Raw genomic sequence first — 16,940 nt, forward strand, 5'->3', positions numbered from 1 at the left:
TATGCTCAGTTTTGCCCTTTGTACTGATGTTCTCTGTCACATGAGATCACCTAGCTCTGGAGAGGTATCACCCCAGCTGCCAACTCCCTGCCCCTAGCCCCAGGTGCCACTGCCTGCCTTACCTGAGTGTGGCTGCTAAGCAGAGCTCTGGATCTCCATTTCAATTTTGGGTGATGATAATGCCCAGCAATGGGGATTGGATCCCTTTGTCCTACAGTGTTCTCAACATCCACTTGTAGGGGGAAGTGGTGCGAGCTGAATTCACTGTGGTATCGTTGTGGTTATTGGTTGATGGTTGGACTCGATGATCTTAGAGGTCTTTTCCAACTTTAATGATTCTGTGATTCTCCTCGGGGCTTCGTATGGCTCCTAAAAAGCAGCTGAGGATAATTGCTGGGAGAGAGACAAGGTCTTAGGGAAACAGAAGCAAATTGAGGAAGGGACCCAGGAGCAAAAAATAGTGTATCTATCCCTTCCTGGCCTCTGCATACTTCATGCCTATCCAGTACTGCTCTTTGCAGGCAGAAGATTCACGTGATATTCTTCACACAGAAACCTGTCATTACCTCCATTTGATCTCAGTTCTTCCTGCCCACTATGTGTGCAGAAAGTACGTCTGCCGTTGCTGCAGATGCTTACCAAGACAGCACTTTGTACATACGCCCACTGGTGCTTCTTGTTGTCACTCAGGGCTGTGAGCCACCATCCTGAACAGAGATATCTAAGCTTACCTGAGCCAAGCCTGTCCCCACCTGCCTTGGGCACAGCCTTCCAAACCACAGCCAAGCCAGAGTCCAGGCAAACATAATAAAAGGAGCTGTATGTGGACCTTTGCTTGTGTGCTGAGTGTTATTTCTTGTGCTTAAGAGAGCTTTTCTCTCTCCAGTGGAGAGCAGCAGACAGAGATATACTAAAAAGGTCATGGGAATTCATGCAAGGCATGGAGAAAGTCCAGGAAGGCTCCTACAACATCCAGCTCTGACCCACACCCCCCAGGTAACTGCAAGTATAACTCTGCTGTGAGCTCCGCTGTTCTGCTCCAGGAGAGACCAGAACCAGTCAGCTCTTTCCATTACCTTGCATGCAGTCACACAACGACACAATGCAGCTTTATTCAGCACAGCCTTTCAGTGCAGCTGACCCCATTTCTAAGTTAATATTCAGCTCACTGCCAGAGCCCTGCCCCACAGCCCTGGCATGTCCCTAAGGATCAGAGCAGCAAGAGGATCAATATACCAGGTCTGGATGCAATTGTTAAATTGAATCTTTCCTAAGCCATCATGTTACAGTCAGGATAAAGCCCAGGATTAAGCTTTCAGATATTGTGTCCCTTGTAAATACAGGGTAGGGCCACAGTCCCCACTTCAGGCTTATCTAGGCTGAACCACTCAATGCACACAGCTCCCTTACAAGAAATGCAGCTGTCAGGGGCTTTCCTTCCCCTGATGTTCACACTGATTGTTAGAGGCAGCCTGGCTGTCCTGACCTTCCCACTCAGTTTCAGGAGATGCTTCCCAAGACACTCCATGTCCTGCAGTTTCATTAAAGAAAACAGCTCTGCTGCAGTCTCTGCAGAACTGCCACTGACTCCTTGCACTCAGCACTAGAGTTGCAAGGCAAGCAAGGAAAGTGGGTGCCTGCATACTTGGAAAATAATCTCACTTGCTCAATCCATTACAAATATTTTACTCCCAAATGCCTTTTGTTCAAACACCAGAAGTGTGAATGCACTGAAATATGCACTGCATTCATCCATCCGACTCAGCTCCTGTTCAAGACTGAACAGAGCACAGGAGCTGAACGGCCTCTCACACATCACAGACTTCATGGGAATTATGACCGTGCAACTTCTTACGACTAAACAAAGTGCAACTGTGACAAAACAGCTTAGTTGCATTAATGCTTTCTGCCACTAAAGGGCTCTATCACACGTCCCTTCAGTGACCAGAGGGTTTCTGATGCTGTCTGTTGTGCCAACCCTGGCTGCTACACAGTAGCTTTTGGGAACACCGACAATCCACACATGCAATATGCCATACAAAAAAAAGATACCTGTACAGAAATAATTCACAGACAACTCTCATCAGCCAAGTATTTAGAAAGCTGAAGAAGAAAAAGAAAAACACACAGAAAGATCTCCCTCCGCCCCTGAACACAGGAACCAGAGCTCGGAGCTTTTGGCAGCCAAGATGAATGAACACACCTCCATCCCTGGCTGCTTTACTGTTCAGAGGCATGAAGAGAAGCCCCAGCCACAGCACTGCACACAGGCCTTCCTGCTGTCAGCATCTGACATCCTGGCTAGCCTGGTGCACCTTGTTGTCAGTAATTTTCTATCCCACAAAGCCCACCACAGCCAGTCCTGGCTGTATATACCATTATTCTTAAAAATGGTGGTTGTTTTGTTCTTCCAAAATAGCTTGTGCAGTTGGTGTCTTGCAGAGGAACAGAAAAGAGCAAGACAGGGCCCTGGCAAGGAAGCACTAACATACATCTCTTGTCAAGTCTAATTGAATTTTTCTATAAGAAGCATCTATTATTACCCACCTGGGGAGGTTGTGGACAGATGGAGGAGTATGCTCCCCCACCAGGCATTCAAAATTGTTTGAAGATGAGGGGAGGAGGAGAAAAACAACTCCCTGGTGCTTGCAGCCCAGCTGTTCTAGCCAGTTTAAAAGGGAGGATAATTTAGGAGATTGATTCCCCCTAAATCAAGTACTTTGTAGAGGCTGGGAATGGCCCTTCCTGAAAGCCAGGATATGGAGCACAGAGCCTGAAGCTGAGGCAGAGATGAGTACAATCCCAAATGGGATGGGGTGCCAGCAACATTGCATTTGGCCCACAAGGCTGTCAAGAGTAGAGATGCTCCAAACAACCAGCAACCACTGGGCTGGTGAACAAACATCCCCACAGCTCACATCTCTTCCTGCAGCCCAGAGAGAGCCTTCCTATGAGAGAGAACGGCCACAAGTTGCACCAGGGGAGGTTCAGGTTCAATATCAGGAAAAACAACTCTGAAAGAGTGGCTGGGTACTGGAACAGGCTGCCCAGGGAGGTGGTGGGGTCACTATTACAGGAAGCATGTAGGTATTGTACTTAGGAATGCAGTTTACTGGGCAGTATAGGCAGTAGCTGGATGGTTGGACTGGACGATCTTAGAGGTCTTTTCCAACTTTAATGATTCCATGACTCCCACTCCTTCCTTGCTGCTGCCTCCCAGCATGCAGGTACCCTGGGGAGCAAGAGGTAAGCAGTTCTGCCATCTATCCAGCTGGCCTGTCCCCATAACCTTGAGGCACTGCCCAGCCCGCTCAGTGTCCCTGACTGTCAGGGAAAAAGGGCCTCATGATGCTTTCCCACTGGGAAGGTGCAAATTAGAAAGAGAACATCTATAGTGAGTTCAACCAGGAAGAGTCTTTGTGGAAGCTGGAAAGCATCACTGCTACATGCAACAGCTACACAAGAGCTGAGCTCTATGCACAGCAGCCTGGAAGGAAAACGTACGCAAATAAACCAAAACAGCTTAGAGAAGGTATATGGTTAAGGTTGTCATGTAAGGGGGAAATGGCACAGGAACATAAAATAAAGCCTGATAGAGCCAAGCAAGCACACAAGCAGAGCCATGGTGACAGCAGAGGGCACTCGGGCTGCAGGCAGAGATCCGGGAGCCAGCCCAACCTCAGGTGCTGCTGGCTGCTGCTTTGCAAGCAGGAGATATTCAGAGAAACTGCAAGTGTTTGGCTCTGCCTTGTACTCGTTGTACCCATTTCTAATCACTGCACCGCACCTCTTCTTGCCTCATCAGCTGAATGAGCTGCAGAACTGTCTGCATTCCCATCTACACTGCACCCAGGCACTTCGCTACCTTCCTTGCATGCGAAGTTCAACAGCCCTCCCCAAGAAGATGGGAATCCCAGCTGTATTACAAGTGCCCTTGGCTAACCTCCCTTGCAGGCACTTAGAACAGCTCATCTGGAGCTGCTACCAGTGCAAACCCATTAACTGCAGTGCAATCAGCATTCCCAGAAGGACAGAGAAACCACGATAAAGATGTAAGTGTGCTCTCATCAGTCAATGGACTGATGGATCGTGGGGAACACATCTCTTCCCACTCTGTTCCTGCTAGACAGACCTCTTTTACAATAAGGGTAGTGAACCATCCCTGCAGACACCCAAGGTCAGACAGGATTGGCCTCTGAGCACTGATGGAGCTGTGGGTGTCTCTGCTCATTGCAGGGGGGCTAGACCTGATGACCTTTAAAGGTCCCTTGCAACCCAAATGATCCTGCGGTTCTGGCTAATGGAATGGGTTTACGAGCACTCAGGTATATACACTGAGACACATACACAGGTGTAGGCAAACACACAGGCAGATGCACATCCACAGCCATGCAGAACTTCAGAACCCACCAATCTGGCCTCCCTTTGACGCCAGGAACAGGCTGCCCTCAGACAGTGACCATCACAGAGAACTGGCACAGCCTCTCACCTGGTGTTTAACCCAACTCTGACCTCAAGAACCACACAGCACTTCCTTTTGGCTTCCCATAGCTCTCCTCCAGGCATACACCACAGGTTGCTGTTGCATAAGATTTAGGAAACAAGAGCTGAAAGCACCAAGCTCTGAGCCCACCACCCTGCAGAAAGCAGCTCGTGTTCCCAAGCATGAAGCTGCTTCTCTGAGGAAGAGGGATGGTGTCAGAGCTCTGCTACTTGCAATCCTCCCAAAAGGTCCTGGAGTCAAGTGGAGCCGTTTCCACCTCGCCACACACCGTGCAGCTCCTTCCGTTAATATTGACACATGAAGCATTGCAAAGTGAAGCAGATAAAATCCTGATCCAGATATGAGTAACGACTTTGCATTTTTTTTGTAAATTAAACCTAATCTTGTGTTGACTCTGCTATACAAGGAGAAATAATGAAGCAGATTAAGACGAGATCTTGTTCACTCTTGCTGAACAAAAGCCAATTAATTGCCAGCAGGATTATTGTGAATTCTCTCTCGTCTTACACAAATACAATCAGATACAGTCTAGGTGCTGCTGGAGCAGCCCTGCTTATTGGAGCGATAACTCTGCCTGGACAGAGAAATACAGTGCAAAGGCTCAGCTAAACCACACAGGGTTCTGCCTTGCTGTTCCCCCCAGTGACTCTTGCCAACTTGCAAAAGGATGGAGATGCATTAAAAACGAACAGCCACAAGTGGCCCTCCCACACACAAACCCACAACATGTAGCCTTGCCTACTCTAAGCCCTCTTCTCCTGACTACAGGAGATCCCCTCCCTTACCTGTACATCACTGGACAGAATCATCTAGTCCTTTCCCAGAGCTTTTCAGCTACAATAGCTTTCCTCTTTCTGCAAATCCTTTCTTAGACTTTCAGTGTGTCAAAATGTTTCATTTCCACTAGCCAAGCCAAATTCTCTCAGCTATTTGACTGGTACACAGCAGAGCTTCCTTCCACCTATCTATCTGCCATGACAACGAGCAGAGAGATCATTCCTGCCTGCTCCCATCTGTCCTGTTCCCAATATGAAACCAATCTGGAGATGTGGCACTGAAGGACATGGGTTAGTGGACATGGTGCTGATGGGTTGATGGATGGACTTGGTGAACTTGGAGGTCTATTCCAGCCTTCATGGTTCTATGAGCAGAGACTGGCAGGGGTTTGGAACTGGATGGTCTTTGAGGTCCCTTCCAACTCAAGCCATTCTTGGATCACAAAAACAGTTGGCAGGGAGAAGCAAATCCTAGTTCAAGTTGGGACAAGCTGGGTAGGAGCAGAAACCCACACCAGCATGCCTGTAAAAGGGGAATGGCAGTTCTCAGCTCACCACCACCCTTTCCCACCAGCCCATAGCAACAGGGAGGAGTTCCCCCCCATCCTGCCAGGGAGGGAACCCATAACAACAAGAAATAAAAGCCACGGAGTGAATTTGTGGATGATTTACTTGGAGAAAATGCTTCTTATTTTCATACCAAGTTAAAAAAAATAAAAATAAAATAAAATTAAACTCTGTCAAAGCCTCCAGCAATGGCACTGACAGACAAAAATGACTTACAGAAAAAAATGCACAGGGAAAGCGATTTTCTTTGCCTGCATTGCCAGGGGAATTAAATCTTGGTTTTTTTTCCCCGTCACCACCAAGTGGAATAATCCAATATATTAAAGCTAATGTGCTTCTTGTATTTATTGCTGTGTATTTGACCTAACAGAGTTTTATTTCTACATTAAGAATAAAACCATTCTGGAAGGCAAGCTGCAAAGCTCTAGATCAATTACTACCTTCTCCAACAGCTGAAAAATGAGTTATTTCTTGTAAAAGGAAAAAAGTAGAAAATAATAATAAAAATAAAAAACCTCCTCTCCCTTGTGCAATGAGTTCTGCACTGCAGATCTGGTGGAGTTAGGTAATATTGAGTTTGGTTTCCAAGTAACATTAAAAAAAGAATAAATACATGAGGCAGCAGCAAGCCCACGGTGTGTGCTCCATCCTGTGCAGTGCAGAGCTGCAGACACCCCTCAGTGAGGACCAGGGCTCTGAAGCATGCACAGCTCCAGCCCAGTGCTTGCCCTGGGGGACCGTGTCCAATTCAAGCATGTCCAGCAGTAACAGGATGCGTAATAACTGTACAAAGCACCTCTTGTTGGTAAACAAACAAAAACCGCAGGCACCAAGCCAAGAAACGACACTGAAGTGTGAGAATACCAGGTGGAAGCTGACAGTGGGAGGGGGAATACCACACATCCAAAACCACATCAATAAATAGGAAAGCACTCCTCCTAGCACGTGGGCTGTGCACAGAGCTCTCATCTACACCAGGCCCAGGGTGCTGCCCTGTCCGGGAGGAGCTCAGAGTAGTAAAATCATAGAGCCATCGAGGCTGGAAAAGACTTCTGAGATCATCCAGTCCAACCCAACCCACCCCACCGTGCCCACTGCCCACGTCCCTCAGTGCCACATTTCCACACTGAACACCTCCATGGACGGTGACCCCACTGCTCCCTATGCAGCTGTGTCAACACATCACTGCTCTGAGAAGAAATCTTCCCTAATATCCAACCTGCACCTCCCCTGGCACAACTTGAGGCCATCACCTCTCATCCTAATACTCAAACAGCAGTAACTATGAATTCTTACATATGCTTGAGTTTGAGTTACATTTAACTTCAACCTTCAGCTCAAGTGCAATCAGTAAATCTGAGCAAACAGTCTTTTAGCAGCTCCTTGGAAGGTTTTTCTGTTTGTTTGTTTTGTTTGCTTCTCCCTTTTTTCTTTTTTTTTCTTTTTTTTTTTTCTTTTTTGAAGCTTCAAATAACTGCTTCGAACATTCCGCCCTAACTCTCGCTTGGGAATTTTTTAAATTATTGATCAGGACAAGAGCTCTCCCTTCATGCATACTCCATCTAATCCTTTCATTTACTGTGCTTTTTGCCTGCATGCAAAATGAATGACATTTCATTTCCAAGCTCCATCAGCGTCAAGCCTACTTCCCTCGGTAACAGCACCCCATCAGCGTCAGAGGGAAACTCACACAAGGGGGTAGTTACACCCAGCAGTCTGAAAAACAGTCACTAAGAACCCCATGGGATCCGGAGGGTGTAGTGCTGAATATTTAGCACCCCTAAACCAAGAGTTGTTGCCTGGCTGCAACAATCCGCTCTCAGTCTCCTCCCTTACCTGTTACATACTCATCAGCAATGCTACCACCTTCCCCTGCACATACGTGAGCAGCAGCTGCCTTCAGAGACCTTTTGAACTGCCTGAATAATTTAATCACACCTATTTTCCTCTCTCCCACACTGCAGACTGGCCAGACAGCTGACCTGCATCTCCTGAGATCATTACAGCTAACTAAAATGCAGAAGTGCTGCTGTTTTCCTAATGACTTGCATACTATGACCCCAGCCAAGTTTTTCTAGGCTGCTTGCAAATCCTTTACTTTCTTATTTTGTAAATCTAATGAGCTTGAATAGGACAAGGTGGGAATAGCAGAAGTGGGAGCAACTCCTGTCTGGATGAACAACTTCTCCCTTTCTTTGGAATGTGAATTCAACTGTACGTAGAATCACTACAGTTGGAAAAGGCCTCTAAGATCATCAAGTCCAACCGCCAACCCAATGACCACTATGCCCACTCATAGAACCATAGAATCATTAAGGTTGGAAAAGACCTGTAAGACCATGATGTCCAACTATCAATCTGCGGCCACCATGCCAACTCACAGAACCATTAAGGTTGGACTAAGATCAAGTCCAGCCATCAACCCATGACCAACATGCTCACTTGCAGGGTCATTAAGGTTGAAGAAGACCTCTAAGATCACTAAGTCCAACCACTGACCCAACCCCATCATTCCCAGTCAACCACATCCTGCCTCACTTAATTCACTTAATTCCTCTGGCTTTTCAAAAGCCTTCAGTGGGCTTTCCTGGTATCTACAGTCCTGCTGAGCTGTGTGCCTTACAAAAAGGCAGCCAGACCTTGGTCAGCCAGAGCAAACAAGAGCAGACAGAGTACAATACATGGGAAAACAGACAGAGCACACCAGTAGAATCCCATATAAAGACCTGCAGTGCTCTCTCTGCCCACTGTGTCCCTGAGAGAGAGCAAGCCTCCCCCCTGGCTCTTACCTTCAGTTCTGCTCATCACTCCCATAGCCCAGCAGGTTCTCACAGAAACTTGTCTTCATCAACATGCACAGCAGCAGGTGCCTGGCTCATCCGCAGGTAGCAAGAAGTCTGATGCTGGCCTCAGATATCACAATGCCTAATTAACTACTTGACACTATCACAATCCCTCCTAGAAACAGACCCAGAGACATTACCCTACATGTATCTGGAAATCACTAGATAAGGGTGAATAGTGCCTCTGGAAAACAGCGAGTGCCCCATGAATGCAATACCTAGAGCTTGTAACGTATGCATTTGTACAAGCGGCTAGGGCTGAGAAAAAAAAAAAAAACAACAAAAAACAGTAAGAAGAGAACCCAGCGTGCCTCCTGGCATGTACAGGCATGCATGTGAATCAGAGAATCATTAAGGTTGGAAAAGACCACTAAGATCACCTAGTCCAACTGTCAACCCAAGAACGCCATCATCTGTGAGACTGTATGTAGAGATACATTACTGACCCGTTCACCCCAGGACAGGGGTCACCAAACAAACAGGACATGCTGGCACAGACTAACCTCCATCAGAGACACCATGATGCAAAGGCAAAAAAAGAGACCCATACTCTGGATGAACAAGGAATGACACTGCTGCACAGCTCAAATCCACAGCCTTGACCAAGAAAATTCAATGGTATTAACACCACTATCCTTAGTGCTTGAAGGACTGGTAACCTCAAGAGACGCAGTCCCAGGCCATCAATCTGAGCCTTCAGTTCTTCTGCTGGACTCCCTCCCAGTTTCTTTACACGGCCTTTCATAGGAATTAATTGCAACAGCTTTATTATAAAGAATAAATAACAGAAGCACATAGCAAAGGACTCCTCAAAGATCCAAGGGGAGAAACTTCTGCTCCCTAGGAGATCCCAGGAGAAAAAGGTGTAATGCTTCTGAAGAAATCACTGAATAATGAACTGGAAATGCCTTCCCTGGCTCTAGGGCAGAGGAGTTCAATGAATAATCCACAGCTGCTAAGGCGAAAAAAAAAAAATCAATAGAAATGCTCTCCTGTCTCCTGGGCTCTCCTTCCAGGACCAGCACAGCTGAGTTCGGAGGTTCTCTCCTAGGAAGAAAAACTCCAGAGCATCCCAAACACCTCTGTGCTCCTGGGTTCAGTGCTGCTTTGCACAGCCTCCCTGCATGACTCTTAAACACGCTGCTTCGTTTTCAAGGTCTCATATGCCCCACTTACAGACCTTGAGACAGCTCTACTGCCTGATCCTGTCTAGATGAAGCACTGGTGGAATAAATCTGAACAGATGCTCATGGAGCGCAGCGAGGGGACAAGGGCAGATGGCTGGCTGCTGACATTCCCCACCACATGCCATCTCCTCTCTCCAGCTCAGCCAGCCAGGTCTTTCAGTGAGCTCCCGCCCCATCAGATGGACCCTGAAAGGACACCAGGGATGCAGTGTTCCATTTGGCTGGGCCACATCACTCTGGGGTTCATTTCTAATGAATAGCAAAGCACTGTCCTCTACAGCCCCTTTCATTCCCACAGCTCAGAATACTTTAAGCTTCCAAACGAGCATAATGAGGTAATTAAACAGCAATGTTCCTCTGAGGTAAGAGAAGGGTATTAAGAGATCCCCTCAGACCCACTGAAATGTTTCTTCTTCTAGATGGGATTAGAAAATGAGATAAAGCAGTAGTACAAATGCTGTTTGTACAATTGCTGTTTCTGAGGCCCTCTCTAAGATTTGACCCAGTCAGATCAATGCTCTGGATACAGAACAGTTCACCACTCTCTGCTTTATCCTAGAATGACTGCAGGCAAACACAGCTGATCCTTAAGCACAAATCAGAGCACCAAAACCCAGAACGGCCAGCAGGCAACTGGGATCTCCTGCAGAACCCCAGTAGGGTCAGACCAGCCCCTGTGCCAAGGAGAGCATCAGGCTCTCAACACAAATGATTGACCACACAAAGCAGCTTCCATAGGGGAGGGAGGAAATAAATTCCTCCCTGATCCCCCCTCCAGAGCTCAGCTTATCCCTCAAGCATGAGGTTCAATTACCCTTATCATTATTGTAGCTTGCCTCGCTAGAAATGTTATTAGCGGTGATGAAATTATCCAGCCCTGTTTTACACTGGAGAGAAACAGAAGAGATTGCTCCTGCCAGCTGCTGGGAAGAAGACACCTTCCTTGGCAGAAGAATAAATGGCTCCAAGTCCCACAGCAGCTCCCAAAAAGGAATGCCCAGGGCAACAGCCTTCATTTACACAGCGTTTTGCAGCATCACTCACTGGTTAAGGACCAGTTACCATAAGCACTCGCATGCGCTGAACTGTCCTAAGCTACACCTTCAAGTGAGCTACAACTCCGCAACAACATAGCAAGCAATGCCAGCTATTGGCACGGCAATTCCCAGCCCTGTCTCCTTTCCGTGCTATCACCCAAGCAGGATTTTCCCAAATGGTACTACTTGAGATAAGTTTCCTTGGTCAGCATCACAAATGATCCTTGGTGGAAGGGACAGATGTAGGCTTGAAGGTGAATGCAGCTGTGCATGAGCAGATCTGTCAGCCACTTGAGGAGAGCAGCATGTGGGGGCATCCCATGCACAGATTTATGCTGAGGGATTTGAACATCCTATCTCCTCAGTCTCTGGCTTCCCTTTGCACACACAACATCCTCTGGGGCTTCCCCTTCACCAGCCAGCTCCAATCCCATCTCAGCTCCTCCTCCCTTTGGAGCAAGATTTAAATTCATCACCATTTTTAAGAAAGCACTTAAAGAACAGAGCAGAACTGATAGCTAAATTAAACCTGCTGAGAGCGCCTGTTTAATTGAAAATGCCATCTGTAATTTAAATGTCAGAGCTGGGATGGTTATTAAAACCCTCCTTGATTACTGCGCCTCATTTCACAGTTTCAAAACAGACAAGAAAAAGCTGCAAATGGGCCATGTAACCCAGCACCACCAAGCAATTAATAAACCTTCTCCTTGCCACTGCACCAGCCTCCCAGCCACACACCACTGGGACAGGCCAGCAGGTCCTGCTTCTCCTGGAGATTACCAGCAAAGCCAGAGCAAGCAGCCAGTGCATCTCCTCCAGGCCAAGCTGCAGCTGTGTGCCCCCCAACTTTACCAGGGCGAGTGACTGGTGGAGCAGAAGGAAAAGGAGCAAGAACACATCCATGTAAGTGTCAGAGGGGGAGGAAGAGAAAAAAAAAAAAAAGAGACCCTTATCCTCCTGATCCCAGCTGGGTTCCTATCAACTTCGATACAGGAGAGAAGAGAACAAATCAGCATCTGCTGAAGAAGCAGCACCAGAGGCAGGCTTGCATTAAACAAGCACCATCCATCATTCCAAGACCACAGTTAATAAACCATGGGGCCTCAGCAAATTACAGCAAGAGCACGCAGGCCACCATGAGTGCACACTGCAAATCATCTCCCCTTCCCTGGGGGCAGGGCAGCAGGCAGCATCCCTTGCTGCTGACCCATCACAGCAGAGGTGGCTTTGGGGATGCTCAGATCCACAGACAAACCCGTTTGTACCACGCTTGGGTACAAGAGCACCCCACCTCACTGTCTGCTATCCATGCAGGGGTTGCCCCAGAGTCAGCAGGGCATCAGTCTGCTGAACAAACCCCACTTTTCAGTATTATGGGCACTGCGTGCAGGGGAGAAGACTATTAAATTAATCAGGGCTGCAGCGGAGACACTGGGAGCACAACCAATTAGCCATTAATGGCTGCTGCGAGAATTTGAAGGCTCTAATGAGTACCTGGCAACAGCACAGTGCCAGCTGCCTCTGTCCATCGCCTCTACTTGCTCACTTTGCCATTAGATTTAGCCTTCGTGGCAGAGCGGAGGTGGTGGTTGGGGGAAATCCATCACTCCTCCAATACGAGGAGCAGAAGGAGCATAGGGAGGAGGCAACAGCAGAGAGCTGTGCCCAATCAGAATTCCTGACACAGCCCACCACATCCCACCATGGCAGCAGAGGTCAGCAGGGCATGAAAGCAGGTGATGATGTTTTGCATACAATTTTCCCCAAACCAAATCTTGACCTTCCTCGTTGTTTTTTACTTCTATTCCTTAGTGCCGCAATGCAAAGAACATAAGAAATAATTAGAAAATTAGACAATGCATCAGGAGACGAACTGGGGCAAGGGGTAATTAATACTGCCCCTCAGCTAACTCTATCAAGTTCACTGTAATGATGCTAAAGCACTTTGTTTTACATTAAAAAAAATGAATAAAAGGGGAGCTAATGACTTCATACTACTGAAAGCAAGCCCACGTTAAAAAAAAAAAAGCAGTAATTAAAACCATAACAAGCTATAACAATTAATGAAACATTTCAACAACATCTTCAGGCTGTAACATTAGAAATGGAAAATTCTAAAGATAAACTTAACAGAGTGCTATAAAAGGAGAGAAAGATCAGTGGAGAAGGATCTTCTGGCACTCATTGCCAGGGCTGCTCTTGTCCATGATGCGCCCATCACTGGTGACAAAGTCCAACCTCTTTGCAGCCTCCCCAGCAACACAAGGGATCCTGCAGGAGATCAGCACACCAGAACAGAGAGACACAGTTCCCCCAAAAAGCCATGTCTGAACTGTTCCACATTGGCAGAGCCCCAGATTTAGTATCCCAAAGACACAGTCCTGCAATTGCTTACAACACAAGTGCTTACAGTTTAGAGACACTCAGAAGACATTTATCTGCATCACAACTCAGCGTGGGAGTCCCTGAGAGCCCCAGTGAGAACTGTAGACACCACCAACCTTGCTCAGAACAGAGCACCTACAGACATGTGCTTTATTATTCAGGACATGAAGGGCTGCCATGAAGAGGAGGTGTGTCCCCCACTGCTTACTCTGCCCAGTTCACTCAGTTGTACACAGATTTGATGAGAGTAGGGTTCACATGAGTGCAGTCTGATCTACAGAAGGGCAAAGTTAAGCTGAGAGTACCTTGCACTTTCTGCTCCAGCATCTCCAGGTTCATTGCAAATGGCACCAAAGCAGAGAGGTAGCTCAGAGGACAAAGGCACAGTGTTCATCTGCACTAACTGGGCTGAGGAAGCAATATGGAGGTAGTGGAGTCACCATTCCTGGGGAGGCACTGAAGGACGTGGTTTAGTGAGCATGGTGGGGATGGGATGACTTGGTGATCTCAGTGGTCTTTTCCAACCTTAATGATTCTGCTCCTGCTGCCTTCTGGAGAACACCAGAGTCGAAATAAGGAGAGCAACCTCAGTAATTAATGCATCTGCAGGAGAATAGGCATAAGAGAAAATTAGTTTTTCCCTTTTTCTATGGATTCCTCGACAAGTTGCTTTACAAAATATATTCTGCTCTGGGTAGAAAAGCCCATTCCTTTGGGACGGGCAGATTCTGGAGAGTTGTAGCAACTGAATCCTGGATTTGCTTCCACATCAGCCATTCCATGCAACATTAAAGAGGATACTAACACGCCAGCATAATTGTCTCCTTTCTAAGAAGTTAAGCAATGGCTCACAATGAAATCAGAATGGATTCTATTAATTAGGGTCAGAATAGAAATTCAGATGTTTCCCTAACTTGGCTCAGAGATGAAGAGCTCTGTTACAGCTGTAACACTGAATACTCCCACCCCTGCCCCGCACACAATAATCTGGAGAAACTGCATTCTTCTCCCCAGCAGAAGGAGGGTTTTAGAGGCAAGTTTGATTTTGAGCATGATTTTGAGTGGCCTGGCATCAATCCAATTAAGCACTTACATCCCTGATTAACTGTAATCAAAAGGTATGTCCCAGAGACATACTCTAGAGCTATTTTAAGATACATCACTAATGTCTGCCAGTAGGATAAAGGTGAGCTGGGTACTCAAAACACTAGGAAATGCTACCTTCCAGGCTCTGCAGTCTGGAATCATAAAGACAAACCAGAATGGGTTGTTCAAGGCGACTGCAACCAGCTCAACCCTTTCAAAAAGCCTTTACTCCCTATTCTGTAGTGAAACTAGAAGTGCAGAAGTGGTTAAATCTAACCAGAGCAAAAAAGAGACCAGATTACAGAGATTTTAGATTCAGCCATCTCTCCAAACAATGTCTTCCATCAGTAACTGAGCTTTTTGGTTTTGTGTTTACAAGATGCACTCTCCAGAGTTTGATCTGTATGCCAGAAGGGTATTGGTACGCTTTTGATGAAGAAACATCCAGTAAATGATCTGTGCATTGCATATAGTTAAATCACTTTTATTGCTACTTTTGAGAAAAACCAACCTACTTGAGGAACAGCCCTCTAATCATCCTAAAGCGTACCCTGAGGATGTTTTCATTCTGCACCTGAGCATGTATTTACATGATGAATTCGTGGCACCTCACTGAGTGAACGATGGTGCATTTTTAAGAACACTTATAAATATGTATTCACCTGATAGACTGGAAGAACTAATCTAGGTTTGAAAAGGTCCACAATTATGAACTTACAATCTCTTCCTTAATTGTCCCTAAGGGGTGGGGTAGGGGTAAAAAAAAGCAAGCATCTGGAGATATAGAAGGTCTGTACATGTATCAAGAGATGCTTCTGCTTCTGACAGAGCAGGTTTTAAAAGAATGAAGAAACAGTAATGCTGGAAACAGGTTGGGCAGGGAGGCACTCTTGCATGGACACAAACAAAACAAGGTTCCAAGACTCTTCCCACCCTCTCTCTCCTCAGCATCTCTGAGCAATGCCACCTTTGCTTAGAAAAGAGCCTAACAGAACCACAGCCCAGCTCTTCTGAGGAGCAAACCACATAATTAGCACAGCGTTTCTATAACACTAGGTCTTCTCTCTCTAATTTGCTTTAATTAGAGATTTTGCTGCCAGCAGGGGATAGCAGATTGACAGTCCTAGAGCAAGAAAAAAATTAAAGTCAGTCACACAAAGCACTGCAGGCTCTCCCCATCTCCAAAGGTGGAGGGGAGATTTGGGCTTACTATTAGCTCTGCATCTCCAAAGGGACTTCCAGTTCTAGCTTTAAGACTTTCCTATTCTCACAGAACTCCAGGAGCTTGGTCCCTTAAAAAAAACATGCAGTATTCAGTAATGTGGAGAGTTCAACACTGAGAAGATAAGAGACCTCCCTGTTGGTAGAAGGCCCTAGGATGCCCACAGCCAAACATGTAACAGTCAGCAACTTCCAGGATCACTTAATGCTCTTCAAAGGGCTGACAAACTCCCTTGTTTGTCAAGGATGCTACTTGAGCATCCCTCACAGTTCCCCCTGCCCTGAAGTTCTAACACTGGTGGCATGTTGCATCAGAAGGCCTCATTATAAGAAGCTCTATGTTCGTTTCGAATCATAGAATCGTTAAGGTTGGAAAAGGCCATTCAGATCATCTAGTCCAACTTCAACCCATCCCCACATGCCCACTAACCATTCCACAGTTACTGAACACCCCCAGGGACAGTGATCCCACCACCTTCATGGGCAGCCTGTGCCAGTGCCTCACTGCTCTTTCTGAGGAGTTTTCCCTAATACTGAAGCTGAATCTTTCCTCGCTCAGCTGAAAGCCAGTGCCTCTCATCCCATCATTTAGATCACCTTCAAGAGCTGTCTATCCAAGGCTAAAGTCAACCAGACTCTACTAACAACTATTAGCCTCATTACAACAGACGTTTTGTTAGTTAGTGGGGATTATTGTCACTCTGCCCTGAGAGGCACAGACTCCTGCTTCATCCCAAGCCTCTCCAGAAGCTCTCCAAACACAGACTAAGCAGGTGAGTGCAGGCAGAAAGGTGCAGAGTTTTATGGCATGACCATCAAAAAGGGACTCACGCTTTCAGATCAGGAGCTGTGGCACCATTTCCTCTCCCCTTCTCCTTTTTTGTGTACATCTATCTTTTCCTTCTGAAATGCAGCAGTCAGGATGTGGGGAACACCCTGGTTATGCTGCATCTGGTATCTCCTGGCACGCTCCACACTCGCTGCTGCAGTGAGACCACTGCCCTGCACCGGAGAGCTGGGCCCTGAGGACCAAGAACTTTGAAATATCTCCAGAAATTACATTACCTTTCCTTTTGATTTGTGCTTTATGTTTGTTTACCTCCATCAAGCCCACATTTTCATCCCTTTCAAATTTCCCTGAGATGCTCAAGTTTCTAATTAACCGGAAAGGCTTTTTATTCCTTACAACTCTCCAGTTATGAATAATGATACCAGCTCATAAATGAAAATTGTCTTCCTATTTAAATTTTGTAATTTTGGGAGGGTAAATGGGGGGGAAAAAAAAAAAAGCAAGCATGAAGCAGTGGCCCTTGGGTCATTTGCAACTTATTAAT

General features: G+C 46.7%; 1 protein-coding gene across 2 annotated transcripts in view; it reads right to left on the reverse strand.

Annotated features, from left to right (window-relative positions):
• The window catches only part of FBXO44 (F-box protein 44), a 52,996-nt gene that overhangs the window by 7,684 nt on the left and 28,372 nt on the right, over positions 1-16,940 (reverse strand). For both annotated transcript variants that reach the window (XM_046903296.1, XM_046903297.1), the window contains exon 2: positions 13,605-13,902. In XM_046903296.1, coding sequence (XP_046759252.1) covers positions 13,605-13,693 — 89 coding nt within the window. In that variant the 5' untranslated portion in view covers positions 13,694-13,902. The remainder of the gene's footprint in view (positions 1-13,604; positions 13,903-16,940) is intronic.

This window comes from Gallus gallus, chromosome 21 (genome assembly GCF_016699485.2).
Source record: "Gallus gallus isolate bGalGal1 chromosome 21, bGalGal1.mat.broiler.GRCg7b, whole genome shotgun sequence".
Lineage (NCBI taxonomy): Eukaryota > Metazoa > Chordata > Aves > Galliformes > Phasianidae > Gallus > Gallus gallus.